The 15,226-nt window shown below is 40.0% G+C and overlaps 3 protein-coding genes across 5 annotated transcripts; 2 read left to right on the top strand and 1 right to left on the bottom strand.

Annotated features, from left to right (window-relative positions):
- The first annotated feature begins 1,119 nt into the window (after nt 1-1,119).
- On the top strand, nt 1,120-2,716 carry LOC140768291 (UDP-glycosyltransferase 75C1-like). The gene has a single exon (XM_073108526.1). It carries the CDS (start codon nt 1,141-1,143, stop codon nt 2,608-2,610), a length of 1,470 nt encoding a protein of 489 aa, XP_072964627.1. The 5' UTR covers nt 1,120-1,140; the 3' UTR covers nt 2,611-2,716.
- Nucleotides 2,717-2,825: 109 nt separating this feature from the next.
- Nucleotides 2,826-5,890, bottom strand: LOC140768292 (UDP-galactose/UDP-glucose transporter 3-like). The gene is made up of 7 exons (XM_073108527.1): nt 5,645-5,890; nt 5,462-5,559; nt 5,246-5,376; nt 4,818-4,848; nt 3,959-4,062; nt 3,531-3,652; nt 2,826-3,439 (listed from the first exon to the last, which is right to left on the bottom strand). Exons 1-7 carry the CDS (start codon nt 5,752-5,754, stop codon nt 3,010-3,012), a joined length of 1,026 nt encoding a protein of 341 aa, XP_072964628.1. The 5' UTR covers nt 5,755-5,890; the 3' UTR covers nt 2,826-3,009.
- Nucleotides 5,891-7,897: 2,007 nt separating this feature from the next.
- Nucleotides 7,898-14,903, top strand: LOC140768235 (uncharacterized). 3 transcript variants are annotated; one of them, XM_073108438.1, is made up of 14 exons: nt 7,898-8,155; nt 8,359-8,512; nt 8,824-8,885; nt 9,146-9,233; nt 9,319-9,380; nt 9,456-9,549; nt 9,685-10,146; nt 11,044-11,490; nt 11,562-11,714; nt 12,090-12,188; nt 12,289-12,372; nt 13,509-13,662; nt 13,745-13,814; nt 14,305-14,903. In XM_073108438.1, the coding sequence occupies exons 2-14, from the start codon at nt 8,414-8,416 to the stop codon at nt 14,444-14,446; spliced, it is 2,016 nt and encodes a 671-aa protein (XP_072964539.1). In that variant the 5' UTR covers nt 7,898-8,155; nt 8,359-8,413; the 3' UTR covers nt 14,447-14,903. The 3 variants fall into 3 exon arrangements, with proteins under 3 accessions (XP_072964539.1, XP_072964540.1, XP_072964538.1); XM_073108439.1 differs by having other exon boundaries at nt 7,898-8,159; nt 8,379-8,512; XM_073108437.1 differs by having other exon boundaries at nt 7,898-8,159.
- Nucleotides 14,904-15,226: the final 323 nt, after the last annotated feature.

Raw genomic sequence — 15,226 nt, 5'->3', positions numbered from 1 at the left:
TGAATGGAGAAGAAAATTTTCAGCTATGCTGAGATTATTTAGAGGATGCCACGCATCATAATCCCATAATTTATGGATTTGAGAGCGATTTAATTAAGAAGTTGGGCTATCTTGGGCCTCAGCTAACGTAACTAAAGCCCAATTTACCTCCATATGCATTGTTTGATTTTAGGTGATTAATTTACATCCATCTGCATGCATGGGTAATTCTCACTATATAACTGCACTTGTTGAATATTAGGCTCATCTCATAATGCAAACTATTTCTTCTTTCTTAACCTCTCTATTTTTTTTATTTTTTATTTTTGCTTTTACATAAATGTATTTATATGATGAGGTATCGCTCTATATCAAAATATATATTTTTTTTCTCACAGTGCTTTATCTACAATCTCCTTAATCCTATATATGGGTGGTCAGGATCTCCATTCGTGATGCCAAACATAGCAACGAGTGGAAATTTGGACATAAAGAGATCTAGGATAGTTGATGTATTAGGATGAGGCAGCTGCCTCGCAATTAAGTAGGTGGCATATGTAATTATAATCGCATCTACTTATTCAAGTGGACCATATATCATCCACGTCCGAATCGCTTCAACCAGAGAGCGTACTACTGAACACCTAAACAAAAGTTGTGCTGCTATCGTCTGTTTCTTATGTATGGCCCCATTACTCAATGCTTAGATGTCAATTAAGTAAGTTGTCTCTTTCCGCCTATTTCGCAATAGAAATAATTACGTGTGGACACCCTTCTGAGACGAACAACCAATCCACAGCACAAATGTCTAAAGGAGGTCCTACAACTTGCGGTAGAAATCCTTGTCATGCAAACATTTCTAGCCAAAACCGAACTCCACACATGGTGACGGACAGACGGACGCATCACGCATCTAAATTTCCTCTGAACTGATTTACTTATTGGGATTCCTGTAACTTCAAGTCTGATGTCACTTGTTACGTATAATTTAGCATCAGTTTAATTTATCTTGTCAGACACCAAAAGTGAGTAAAACTATGACATGAAATGAAACTTACTGACAAAAATATACACAAAAAAGATTCTTCAATTAGAGAAAAAACTATGAGACAGTAATAAATTCACTATATAAAATATTGAGTACATACTCTGAAGCAGCTTATGTTCTTAATTAAAACCTACTTCCGCTCCTCATATCAGTCATCCAATCAATCTCTTTGGGGGTATCCAATAAAAATGGCGCAGCTGGAACCACAGCACTTCCTGGTAGTGACTTATCCCTTCCAAGGCCACATTAACCCCGCCCTCCATCTCGCCAAGCGCATCGCACGGGTTACCGGCGGTCCGGTCACCTTCTCCACGACCCACGCCGCTCACCGCCGCATGTTCCCCTCCTCCTGTCAAACCCACGACGGCTTGCTCTCCTACCTCCCCTTCTCCGACGGCTGCGACGACACCGGTGGCTTCACCGGGGAGCTTTCCGGGTACAGCAAGTACATGTCCCAACTCAAAGAGATCGGTTCTCGCACCCTCTCCCAAGTCGTCAGTAACCTCACCGCCCAGGGCCGCCCGGTGACCTGCATCATCTACACCCTCCTCGTACCCTGGGCCGCCGAGGTGGCACGCGAGCACGGGATCCCGTCCACCCACTACTGGATACAGCCCGCGTCCGTCTTCGCCATCTACTACTACTATTTCCACGGCTACGATGAGCTCGTCTTATCCCACCGCGACGACCCATTATTCCCGGTCAAGTTCCCGGGGCTTCCGCCCCTCCTAATCCAAGACCTCCCCTCCTTCCTCGTGATCTCCAGCGACGAGTCCGATCACTTTCACTGCGTATTCGCCGCTTTCCGCGACTTATTCTCGTCTCTGGATAAAGATAAACCGATCGTGCTGGTCAACACCGCGGACGCATTGGAGCCCAACGTGTTCGCGGCCATTAAGGAGCTAGACCTGGTGGCCGTAGGCCCAGTGATGCCCCTCGGATCGACTTCCGACGGCGGAGGACTCTTCAAACCCGACGAGAAGGAGTACCTGCAATGGCTGGACGCAAATCCCGAGGGATCGGTGGTGTACGTGTCTTTCGGAAGCCTGTCTAGATCGGAGAGAGCACAGATGGAAGAGCTACGAGTTGGTTTAGAGGAGAGCGGGAGGCCGTACCTGTGGGTGGTGAGGAAGGATGACAGAATCGAAGGGGTAGAATTGGAAAATCCAGGGAGTAATATGAAGGGGATGGTAGTGGAGTGGTGTGATCAGGTCAAGGTGTTGTCGCATCCATCGGTGGGTTGCTTCGTGAGTCACTGCGGGTGGAACTCGGTGCTGGAGAGCTTGGCGAGTGGGGTCCCGATGGTGGGGGCCCCGAGGATATCGGACCAGAAGATGAACGCCAGGCTGGTGGAGGAGGAGTGGGGAGCGGGGACGAGGTCGGGGATTGATAAGGATGGGGTTGTGAAACGGGAGGAGTTGATAAGGTGCTTGGATTTGGTGCTGGGTGAAGGGGAGAGAGCGGTTGAGATAAGGAGGAGGGCAAAGATGTGGCGTGATAGAATTCTGGAGATCGTCAGCCAAGGTGGGTCGTCAGATCGCAATCTGAGGGCGTTCCCGGAACGTGTTATTAGGCAAAGATGATTATGTTTTTTCTGTCACCATGTCGTTGCTCGATATCATTATATGACATATTGACAACACCTTTCTGTTTTTTTCTGCAATAAAATTACAACTAGTAATTGAATAATTGTTGGATTATTGTAATGGCGGCCACAGGAAAAGAGATACCAGCAAGCAGTCGAATTTAAACAGTCCCCGAGAGTAGCACACCTTATCCTAATGTAGCTTGTGTCGTCGATAAAGAATTAACTTTTTTTTTTCTTTTGAGGGAAATTACCTTTGTAGGTAATAACAGCGAGACATTCCGGTTACTCTTACCATGTAAATCTACCTAAATCAAAGGGGCCACAAATGCTTCTTCTGTACCCCGCTACAATGGAAAGAAGAATGCAGGAAAGAGAACTAAGAATAGGCCACTCCTCATACACCCTTCTTCTTCTTCTTCTTCAATTTCTGGAGCTTCTGCCATTTGAGGAAAATTTGAAGGGAAAGCCCTGAGAACACCATCGCTACACTTCCCCATTGTTTTGGTGACAGGGGATTGCCACTCACAACAGAGGACACAACGATGCTCATAAACTTGCGGGTAGTAGTGATGGTCGTGTTGGTGAGGGAGCCAAAGCGGCTTATGGTCAGGAAGATGAAGTTTTGTCCCACTGCTCCACAAAGGCAGTAGAGGATGATATCCCATGCTGCCTCTGGGTGTTCTTGGCAAAACCTCACTGCCTCATAACCATTTCCATATGACCAATTAGGTACCAACGGTCCGACAAATATGTATAAACCGCTATATATGCTAACCCATAGATTCATGCCAAGCATAATATCCCAAGGATTAGTATTCGGGTACCTGCAAGAAGTAGTAGATTCCATCTTTAGACAGAAAATTTTCAACTTTGTTCAGATAACTTTCTAACACTAATCAATTCTAAGTATGTTACCTCGCTTTTATGGAATCCTGAGTGGCATTTGTGTAACCATCAAAGGCTAAATTTAGAAAGCATAGTCCATACCCAAGAGGAGCATTTGGGTTAGCAAGCTTGCTCATGGTCCTCGAGCTAGTCTGAAAAAATGATGAGGCAATCATATGATAAATAAGATTACAGAATCCAGATCAGTAGCAGTAAACTAGAGAGTTGCAACAGATGCTGTAAGATTTTCTGGTTAGTTTTTGTTGGTCTAGTCAAACCAAAAACACAGGAAAGAATTCACTGAAGCTCACCAACAAGGTAACAATAGATTGCACTGATATTTTATCCTACTTGTGCTTCAATGGTAGAGATGATCAAATGATATCTACTGTGCATCTACAGTATATGAATCCTTGGTATCTCACCATTATAGATGTATACAAAGAATAACTACTAACCTTCTGAAGTGCAAACGCTGATACCCCTCCGGCAACAAGGAAAGTGCTTATGTAATCAGGAATTGTGTATTTGACACCATACATGATGGTCCCCATCAACATCACTGTGGTTAGGCATGAATACGTAATGGTTAGCCAAGACAGTCAAAAAATAGCTTCTTATTGCAATAAGCTTTGCGGAAAAAACTGATCAAGCTGCAATAGCTATAAATATTTCAGACTTGATAAGGCTACTAAAATATATCTGTCTTATACTTCAGGTTTGTAAAGCAACACGTGTTTGTGTGTACACTATTAGCATACCAGTTTAACAATTGTGAAAGGCACATCATATTGCAATTTAATGCAACAGATCCAATTTCTTCATTTTACACGGTAACAAGAAGATATAACTCCATTGAAAAATATCTTCTCTGTACAATCATTTCCATTTGACTTTATTTTCTTTCTTTCTTTGTGAACAGTACATTTATGGGTTACAAAGACAGATATCAACCTCCAGGGAGCTGACATGCATCAACATTTATTTTAAAGGATAAACTGAAGTTGTTTTCTTGAGAGTTTTACTGAAGAACTAAAGCTTGCTATTTCTTTCATTACTCAATGATGTGCAGAGGATGTAACATTTAACAATGCTGCAATCAGGGTAGGTAATAGCAAAGCAATTCACATCTAGGAATACAAGATATGCAACACTAAATAGTGTTGAATACACGCATGGTAACAAGCATACTAGCAAAGCACAATTATCTAGCAAAACAGTGGCTGTGCCTTCTCCACCTGAGACATGCACATTCAGGCAAAGGAAAGAAAAAAAAATAGAGAGCTATATAACAGAGAAATAGTATAATTAACTCACCAGGTATCATCTTTGAGGATTTCGCCAAGACCTGAACAGGCATATTATAAACAAAAACGTAAGTCCTCTTTCTATTTCAGCTTTTGTTGAAAGTTATAGCAAATGGTATTAGCTGGTAATCTTAGACAAATATTATTTTACAACAATATTATGCAACGAAATCGACTGATTCTATCCCCAATAAATGTAGTCAAATATGTAATATATTAACATGGAAGACATAGAGAGATTTTCCCCTGTTTGGAACTCTCATAGATGTAATAATTATAACATTTATTTTCGGGCAGTACATAGCATACTGATATTAAACAACCATCAGATGAAAGTATACAATAATATATAACTTAAATTTACTAAAAACACCTAAATTATCCCGAGTCGGAAATGCTAACAGAATGAAACATGAAGATGTGCATAAAAGGAAGCACCTGTGCTGGATAACTGATATACTTCAAAGCTTGCATTCCCATTGTAGGACCAATCGTATTAGTGATGCTTGGACTCCAATAACTCCACAAAGGAGCACTCCCTTTCGAACTACTCGACCATAGCTTTATCACTGATCCATCGCACGAGCACAAAATAGATGTTATCAACCTTAACCCATCAAATCACATTCAGACCCAATCAGGACAAATACTTACTCACGAACGACCAGACGAAGCAAATCACACTCTGCGCGAAATTCAAGAAGGGGAAGTGATCGAACCGCCTCCCATCCGCCCCAAATCGCTTCGTCGATCTGATCACATAAACAAGTAATCAAATCTCCATCTCTATCAGAACAAAATAAAGAAAGATTTGCGGAGAAATCGAAGAAAACACACATGGTCTCTTGGAGAACGCCTTGGGTTATATAGGCGGCCCAGATCCCGACGACGCAGAAGGCGAGGATCAAGACGCGCTTCACTCCTCCGCCATCGACGTGGTCCTCCATATCTCTTTGGACCTCGCCGGAGTTCTCTTGATCCGGCGATTTCCAAACGATTTTGTGAGGTTTCACGCGATCCTTCGGAGATTTCTACCAGAGATTTGAGAGGAGGAGGACGAGGATTCGAGAATGGGAGCTTCGCGTTAAAGCGCGGGTTTAGAGGAAGGCGGGGGAAGGAGGGAGCAGCGTCATATTTGCTACGTGGCGTAATATGATTGGTCGACTGATCAAGAGCGAGCTTGGATTGGTGGGAGCACGTGGTCGGTGGCTGGGTGGACCGCGTCGAGCTACTGACTACAAGAAGCATTAAATTTCTGGCCCAGTCCAATCCGTTTTGGTTTAAATGATCATTGTGTGGGCGAGCATGGACTGGGCTGGGCTCGAGCCAAACTTTTCCGGACCATGAGATCTAGGTTGTGACTTCGATCCGTTATAGCCTCCTAACTAGCCCATGACTAGCATATAGTAATTACTCTACGTGGCAAAATTTATATATATATATACGAATCTATGATTCTATGAAAAGATAGTAGGTATTAATTTGGTTAGATTTATGGTCATAATCTAATTCCGATCTGCTGAAGCTCATATGGAGTTGTAAATAAGCTATTCCTCACTATTCTTTGGAGACGTATTGCTGGTCGGTGCTAATCCTATTAAAGCAAACTTCCATCGAAGCATCCTCTGGACTATTCCTATGTCTTTTGTGTATGTGAGCGAGAAACTATTGAGCATCTCTTTCTTGGCTAGAGGGGCTTCGTGGTTTGCTAGTAAGCCTGCTCTAAAACTTGATCTAGCTCCTGAGCAATTGGGGATTCATGGATCCCCTCTCTTAGCTCTCAGCTATCCTCTGACAGCGGGTAATTTGGCTTCTATCTTTAATTTTGGTGTATTATGGAGTATTTGGAAATCCAGGAGTAGTACTAAAGAAGTCTTTAAGAACGTGGAGATGAATCCTCTTGAAGTGGTGGCCAATGCAGCAAGATTTCTCTCGACTGCTACTTCCACCGCACTGCATGGTTCTATAGCCTGGAACGTTTACGTGATGGGGATGATGCTGACTGTTGGGTGGCATGGTGCGGCGATGGAGGAGTTGGATTGATGCTGCCCGAGGCGACGTCCCTTCTTAGTTTAAGTTGGGTACGTAGGGCCCTTTGTCCAAACCACTATAGCAGCCCCATTTTGGGGAAGCTAGTGCTGTACTCCATGACACTTTCAAAGGTGGAGGGACCCGCTTCCAAGTGGCTTTCCAATGACTGTCTAAATGTGGTTAAAGTGTCTCAACAATTCTACCGATGTCTATTATCTTGCTAGATATGCTATTTAGTATGTATTTTTAACATTTTAATTATTCTAAAAGTTTAATATTTTTAGAGTAATATTTGAGTCAATAGAACAAAAGTTCTAGCTTCGAATCCTATCCGACAATATGTTATTTAAAATATAAAACTCCAATCTCTTCATTTAAATTAAGTATACTTTTTAAAATATAAAAAGTATCTTTTTCTAATATTTCAAACTTTTAGTGGGTGAATTAACCGGCACCATATTGGATCTCATTTTTTCTTTGGTTATGCATGCCAGAGGCATAAACATGTTTTACAGGCTATGCATGCCAGTGGCATAACTCACGTCATATAACAAGTAATATTTTATTGTACAAAACTTGCTTATCTATATACATATAACCAGACAATAGACAAGGCTTACATGCATCGACATGATTGCTATTGCTTACCCTTTCCACTTGACAATTTGACATGTCTGTAGGCATGTAGCCGTTGCAAATTTATATTTTACTTATACCACTTCCAAAAGTGAAAGAATCTTATAATTTCCGACTCTATCTAGAATAATTCCCATAAGATTCATATGTTGGAAATCGAGAATAATTCCAGTCGATAAGATTCATATTTATCCAACGTTCATGAATTCCTTATCGTGTGTTGTCGTGCATCCGCCTAAAGATTAAAAAAGAAAAAGAAAAAAGAAAAGAAGGATAACCTTCTGCCCCAGATAAATTCCAGCTTTGTTAATATCTTATTCGTTAATTAAAAAAAAAAAAACCGGTGATTTGATCCTTCTAGAAATTGGGCGGTCGGGTCACACACAGCATTAGAGCATCAGACTACCCGTAGACCGGCAACAAGCCGTCGTCCACCGGCTTAAGTTGCGACGTTTGATGTAATTGCGGGAAGAACCTCTAAGCTTTTCCTCTCCCTCCACCCTCTCCCTCGTCTCCTCCACCTTGCAGGATCGAGGGGAATAAGAAAAGGTGGGAAGCTTCCCAAAGGAAAAGAAATCTACGATCTCATTTGCTGCACAAATGGAATCGGCTTTTAGATCTCTTTTCCCATTGTCGAATTCCTAGATTATCCTTTTGTCGAATTCTTCGGTTCAGATCGAAGTAGGTATGCATCTCTCCTTTGCTTTGGTCTTAATTTGCTTTGAATTTAACTATAGGATTAGATTGATTACAGATCTGAGCGATTCTTCTATGAATTCTCTAAGTGTTACTTCTATTCTTACTTGGAATGGATCTTACCTACAATTTTTTGTGACTTAGCTGACTGTGAACATAAATTTTGTTTTCCTGTTGTTCTTATTTAGATTTGGTTGGCAATTGCTAGAATCAAAAGAGGAAGAGAATAACTCTGAAGAGAAAATGGCGAATCGGATGAAAGAGGACGAGAAGAACGAGAAGATTATCCGAGGACTTTTGAAGCTTCCAGCGAATAAGAGATGCATCAATTGCAATAACCTGGTAAATATCTTTCTGTAATGCGGCATGATCGCTGTATGTTTAATTATCTCATCTCATGAAAAGAGCTACGCGATGTCGCTGAAGGCACAAATAGGAAATTGTTGCGACGAACTATTTCATAAGTAAAGAGATGTTATGCTGGTTTTGACTGGTTAAAGGGTTTCTCCTGAATACGGTGGCTTTGTTCGGTTTCAAGCGGAAAAATAATAATAAAAAGAATCAAGAATGCCAACATGCTAACTTTAAAAAATAAACTTGTTCAAGATGCATGGTATCTAAATATCAGATTGCTGACATACTAACTTGAACAGGGGCCACAGTATGTCTGCACAAATTTCTGGACCTTCATTTGTACCAACTGCAGTGGAGCACAGTAAGAGTTTATTTGGTCTATAATTACAGTTGTTATTGTAATTTTATTTTTCAGTAAATTAATAGGCTTGTCAGGTTTGTGTCCAAGTACTCCGGGTATATTCGGGCATAGTATGATGAAGAATATATGTAGATGAATTAATAATTCTTACAGATATTTGATATATTTCGAGCATAATATGATGATGAAGATATGTATGTATATGAGTAGATAATCTTACATATTTTTCCTCTTTGACGACTTGAAATTGTTCATTTCAGTCGTGAGTTCACTCATCGTGTAAAATCAGTGTCAATGGCTAAATTTACTTCTCAAGAAGTTAGTTCCCTTCAAGAAGGGGGAAATGAGGTACTCTTGGCTTTTCTTTTTAAATGTTGTTTTATCTTATACTGCTCCCTAACAGAATAATTTTACTTATCGGCACTACTGACAGCGTGCCAGGGAAATCTACTTTAAGGATTGGGATTCACAACGTCATTCATTTCCTGACAGCAGGTTACTGCTGTTTCTCTGTCTTGGTCTTCTTTGTATTCTCTAGAATCGTAATATATCCTATTCTATTGGTTTCAGTAACAATGACAGACTGAGGGACTTCATTAGGCATGTTTATGTGGACCGAAGATATACTGGGGAAAAGAATGTCGACAAACCTCCAAGGACAAAGGTGATATATAAATGCTAATAGCTATAATAACATTTGCCTGTCAAGTTTCACTTATAATGTGGAAAATTGTGAAGTTTCTACTATCTTCTTGCTCTTTTGCCATATGACTAAGTATCCATGTACATTACTTAACAGGGTGATAGAGAAGAGTATAGTGAAAATAGAAGGTCAGAACCATATCAGGGTGGTTTGAGAAGTCCACCATATGACAGTTATGGTGGACGTACTAGTTATGGTGGACAGAATGATGAGAAAAATTTCAGATATGCATATGGGGAAAAAAGTCCTGGATATGATCAAGGTGATTACAGGAGAAGTCCTCGTCGCTTTGAGGTAGTAGATGACAGGCGTCGAGATAAATTTGGACATATGAACCCAAATCAGAAACTTGAAGACCAAAGATACCCAAAGAAGCCAGAGGGTGGGTCACCAAATTTTCAAAAAGATGCTGACCGGCCAAGTCCCCCTGCAGTACGACCTATAAGGGATATACTGGGTGATGATGCACCTCCACTTCAGGTTGGCGAACCCCCCAAATCAAAGGAAGCCCCCCAACCAAAGGAAGCCCGAGTCGATGATAATATAACAAAAGCACAGGTGGAATTTTTAGTATTTTATAGAGTTATTTTGGTGCATTAGTTCATTACTCATTGGAATTTCCTTTAGTTGATTTGTGGCGTTGTCTTCATTCCATCTTCTCTTTTAAACTCGTGCATGCAAATCCGATGCAGTATTTGCATTAATTCTGTCATCCTGTATAGTTTATCATTTTTCTTGATCTGAATTCTACTGGTCATAGAATAGATTGTAACTTTATGAAATTGATCGTGCTGATTTCATTTAATAATAGACCTTCTTCTGTTTGCAACATTTGAGAATTACTTCATGTGGTTTTATTTCACCACAAAGATCACTCTCTATGGCTTAAAATTATAGGGAGTTGTTAAGAAAGGTTGCCACCACAAGGACTGATATTATAGTAGAATAAACTACAGAGATCTTTTTGATAAGAATAAAACAACGAAGAGCAATTCCATAATGACAGGTATTTCTATTAGTTATTTTATCCCATTTCTTTGTAATTTGAGTCTAATACATGTACTTATCTTAATGGGGCTCTTCCATGTTTGTTATACAAAGTCAATTAAAACATTCTGCATTTTTTTTGTGTTAAAAAAAAACCATCCTAATGGTTCTGCATCTTTCAACCAATTGCCTTGTTCACAGTGCTCGCTGACTTATGCACACTAGTGAAATGCTCACTATGAAGGCTGTTTCTCAGCCTATACGAATATTCATGGTTCTGCCAGTCTTTCTGTAATACTTTATCCAGTTTTCCATTTGCTGTGCTACAGAATGACTAATGAACCTGTTAGGAACTTAGAATGCTTCAAATCCTTTCTCCTTTGACTTCATAGAGATGTTTCAATTTGTAGTGTTCTTCTTACTCAAGTCCCTGATTCAGAGTGATACTTACTTTTTTATGAATTGCAGACTATGTCATCTTCAAATAGCATGGTATCCAGAGATGGGAACTCAACCCAGTCAAAGGAGGTAACACCAGTAAGTTTGATTGACTTTAGTGCAGAGCCTGACCCCCCTGCTGCTGCACCACCACCACATGTTTCTCAGAAAACTAACTCTCCGTCAGCTGATAGTGGCAATTGGGCATCTTTTGATGCTTTCAGCCAGCAGAAAGAGCCTCAAGTTACTAGTGTGGACTCTCTGGAATCTGCACTTGCCCAACTAGCCATTCCTGGATCTGCATCTGCAGGCCATGGTACGACTTTGCCTGCAACTGCTGTTGATTCCATGAAGAAATCTGTTGATGGAGGGCAGTTGCCGATGATGCAGCAGCCACTGTCTTCACTTTTTCCTTCTGTGAATAACCAGTCTCCAAATTCATTGTATAATGTTCCTATTGAAGTTCCAAACAACCAGGTCAGCAACTTTCTGTTTGTCACTGATTTAAGAAAAAGGTTGTTTTTAACATATTACACTCTCCTTTTTAGAGTATTCAAGGATCTATGGCCACCCCTGTTAGTGCTCTAGCTGAACATCAATCTCACATAGCTACAAAAGTTCCTCAAGAAACTAGCAATGGGGTTTCAGCACAACCAACGGCTATGGCGAGTAACTCTACTGGAAGGAAAGAACTCCCACAGGTAGACACTGACGCATCTAGTTATGGACTCATATTTGATGATATAATCATCTTCTCATTCTCTAGATTATTCCCATGTCTAGAGGATTTTCTGGAGGTTTTGCTCAGCTTGAGCCTCAAAATCAAGAAAGTAAATTACTCTAACTGATGATCGGCAGTATAGCTTTATCAGTCTGTCCCTCTATTTTTTGTTATGATTTGGCTGGGAATTTGACACCAATCTCTAGAAGTAGTATTATGTTGAGTCATTGACAACTGGTTATATAAATTTGTCAAAAGGCATCCCTTATTCAAGTTGTCCTCTAACCATATCATATTGTTGGGAAAAGGTTTGAAGGAATATTATGAACTTATGATTAATATGGAATTACTGCAGGATATTTTCACTTCGTTCTATCCATCAACAGCTGTATCAATAGCAGGCTGGCAAAGAGGTCCACAGCTTGGATATACCATGCAATATCCTGTAGGCATGGTATGTTTTATCTGTTTGTTTACATATTTCCTTTGTAAGGATATGGTAATTTTCAGCTAGGTACTTCTGAACCTGATTTTCTCTGACTTCTCCCTTCCAGGCAATGCCAGCAATGCCTCAGCCTTCACAGTCCGTTAACCCATTTGATCTTGCAAATGAGCCAGCTGTAATTCAGGCTCCCACGGTATGCATGCTCCTATGGTTGTTACAGAAGTTATCTGGAATTTTTGGTAAATAATCATAGCTATGTGAGTAAGAAAATACTTCCATGAGCAAACAGTTGACCTTGTGCCATTTTGCTTTTATAATTGCTTTGTTTGTTTTCTGAACACCGGTATAGTGTGGGCCCACATTTGAGGAGATTGCTCTTGAATTCTCAAAATAGAATTAAGAAGTTGTATGATTCAGAATACTAAGTAAATGAGTGCAACTACATCTTGCAGTCATCAAGATAGCAAGATTTACCGTCTGATTTAGCAATGACTCTGAAGTATTGCGAAGGACATAGCAAGTGACTATCAATATACTGATGTTAAAAAGAAAACAAGTGGAATGTCAAAGATGGAAGAGGTTGATGATATAAGTAATATGGTTACTTAAGATTGTTAGTGGCTAGAATTGTTGAGGTATAGACAGGTAGAAACACAGGGCGTGAAATGGTGTACTCTTTATTGGATTATGTTTGTATATTTCCTGATTATATCAAGTAGAATCTCTTAGAGAGATTTTATTTGCCATGGGCGTTAAGTTTCATTTGGTTATTTGGCTTAGTTGTGCCTAGAGCGGAAGAAATTGCTAAATCAAAAGCTACTTATCTCTCTCAAGTGAACTATCTCGCTTCCCAGAGGACTTTGGAGGAGTCACTCCTGAGTTGCGGGAAGTTATGCTGCAACCTGGGAGGTAGATTACTCTAACCGTCGGCCGGCTTTATTGTCATTCCTGTCAAGTTTCTGTTGTCTGCTTTGGCTGAGAATTTGGCAAGTCATGACCTTAATCTGCAACGAGGGAGGTCTAATACCTTTACTCTTAACTGTGAACAGTCTTGATGTCATTCATGGATAGTTTTTGTCATCTAATTTTGCTTTGGCTGCGAATTTAACAATAATTTCTTATCTTGCTTCATAAAAGAACAACATGGCGAACTTTTAGGCTATTTTTGTGCTGCAATTTTCTATCTGCTGACTCTTTAGTTACCTTTTGAACATTCTCTCCCAGAGGAAAATAAGTTTTTCGTGTTACTACCTACAAGGAATATTGATTCTACGCTATTATCTTTTTACATAGGTGATATTATATTGTTCCTTTCTCATGACAATGTAGTTTTCGAACATGGCATCTCTGCAAGGGGCATCATCAAACATGAGCAGGCAACCAACTTTAATGCACAGCTCCAGCTTTGGAGTTTCTTCTCCACAATTTGTGCCTCCACAGCAATTGTTCCACCAGCTATCTTATCCATCAGCTATGCCTCCAAGTATGTTTACTTTACAGTATTTCCTTATCTGTCTTTGATATCCTGACCCTCCAATGTTGATAATGTCAAATTTGAATCTCAGGCCAGTACATGATGCAGCAAGTTCCAAGTAACATGGCCCAGCAAGCACTATATAACGTGATGCCAGTATTGTAAGTTTTCCTTTATGGTATTCTTCTAAATATTTCCCCCCAATGATAATTGATAGAGAAGGCTGAATTGTTAGAACATGCTTGAATCTTTTAGTATGAATTGGATAAAAATATTTTTGTCATGCCCCAAGCAGTATCTGAAATATGCCAACTGTGTTTGTCTAAATAAGCAAAACTTTTTTTTTTGTTTGACCATGTTATTCTGGCACCGATTGATGAGTTTTTACAAACTTATTATAGAATATTGTGCTATTATTCTTAGCACCAGAAAACTACTACCAGCTATCAGTTAAGCCAGTTTCGTACCATCTCGGTGAAATGTTTGATCAGACAATCATGAATTAAACATAGGGAGGTAGACTTAGCCACCTTCTTGTTGGTCTCTGATGGCACTCCAAGCTTAGGGCTTCCCTCATTTTAGACACTTCTCATGAATTCCCTAACAAAAGTTGGAAGAGCTTTGATAAGTCTCTTATGTGCATTATTACAGATCACAAGGAGCTTTAGCTCCTGGAAGTGTTGGACCTCCTTTTGGCGCTTCAGGCATGGATCAACATTCAGCTCCCAGAGGATACTCTCAGCCAAGCAGCACAAATGCTTTTGGTTCTGTTGGAGGAAACCCTTTTGGGTAGACCATATATGAAAATGTTATTTTGATTGTTGCATGTATCTACCATGTTGCAATTCTTTAAACCGAGATTTTGACCTTTCTGGCAAGTCTTGAGAAAACAGCAAGCCCCAGTATGAAGATTCATGAGTGCCTTTGACGAATTAAAGAGTGCAACTTTTAGTTTCATTAGTACTGGTTTGTGGATAAGAAGGATCAAAAAAATATCTGTTGGGGAAAAGGGCCATCGAGGGCAGCTCTCTCCAAGCTCCTTGGTGTATATTAATATCTATAGTACAAACAGATATGTTATGTTACCCTTCCTGATGCTCCTTCAGGAGTTTGTTGCCTTACGAACTATATGATCAGATATTATTCTTTGGTTGGGCTTTTTGTTTGTCATATTAGTGTGTTTATCACCTCGGTGATATTATGTTAGTCAAGTGGGCTTTGTATGAAATGAGAATTATACTTTTGTGTAAGCTACCTGTATTAAGTATTATTCTTTCTTCTTTTTTTCCTTTCCTTTTTTTTTGGTAAGAGAGAGAGAGAGAATATTGCTTTTTTATTGCCGACATTGCTGGGTAAACTTTTTTCTCGTTCATCTAGTGAGTCTATTGAAGTTGTCTCTTTGGCTGATCAAATGGACTGTTCAATATCAATGTACTGCGGCCAGGTTTACTTTTCCTCCTTTTCTTTTCTGGTAAGAATCTTCTTTTTATGGATTTGATCATCTTTCAGAAGCAATCTGAACCGAACGAGTTTTCATTTTTATTTTTATTTTTCTCCCAAATGGGCTCATCCC

The sequence above is a fragment of the Typha angustifolia genome, chromosome 10, assembly GCF_048772165.1.
Source record: "Typha angustifolia cultivar Huaian chromosome 10, ASM4877216v1, whole genome shotgun sequence".
Lineage (NCBI taxonomy): Eukaryota > Viridiplantae > Streptophyta > Magnoliopsida > Poales > Typhaceae > Typha > Typha angustifolia.
Note: the sequence above shows the minus strand (reverse complement) of the source record. Positions and strands in the feature narration are given on the sequence as shown.

What these genes read in the sequence shown, in the direction of transcription:
- LOC140768291 (XM_073108526.1), top strand. Translation starts at nt 1,141, where the DNA reads ATGTTCTTAATTAAAACCTACTTCCGCTCCTCATATCAGTCATCCAAT.
- LOC140768292 (XM_073108527.1), bottom strand. Translation starts at nt 5,754, where the DNA reads ATGGAGGACCACGTCGATGGCGGAGGAGTGAAGCGCGTCTTGATCCTC. An exon ending in GGCGTTCTCCAAGAGACCAT is followed by an intron (nt 5,560 to 5,644) that starts GTGTGTTTTCTT and finishes TTATGTGATCAG; the next exon opens with ATCGACGAAGCGATTTGGGG. An exon ending in CTTCGTCTGGTCGTTCGTGA is followed by an intron (nt 5,377 to 5,461) that starts GTAAGTATTTGT and finishes GCGATGGATCAG; the next exon opens with TGATAAAGCTATGGTCGAGT.
- LOC140768235 (XM_073108438.1), top strand. Translation starts at nt 8,414, where the DNA reads ATGGCGAATCGGATGAAAGAGGACGAGAAGAACGAGAAGATTATCCGA. An exon ending in GCATCAATTGCAATAACCTG is followed by an intron (nt 8,513 to 8,823) that starts GTAAATATCTTT and finishes TAACTTGAACAG; the next exon opens with GGGCCACAGTATGTCTGCAC. An exon ending in TCCATCAGCTATGCCTCCAA is followed by an intron (nt 13,663 to 13,744) that starts GTATGTTTACTT and finishes TTTGAATCTCAG; the next exon opens with GCCAGTACATGATGCAGCAA.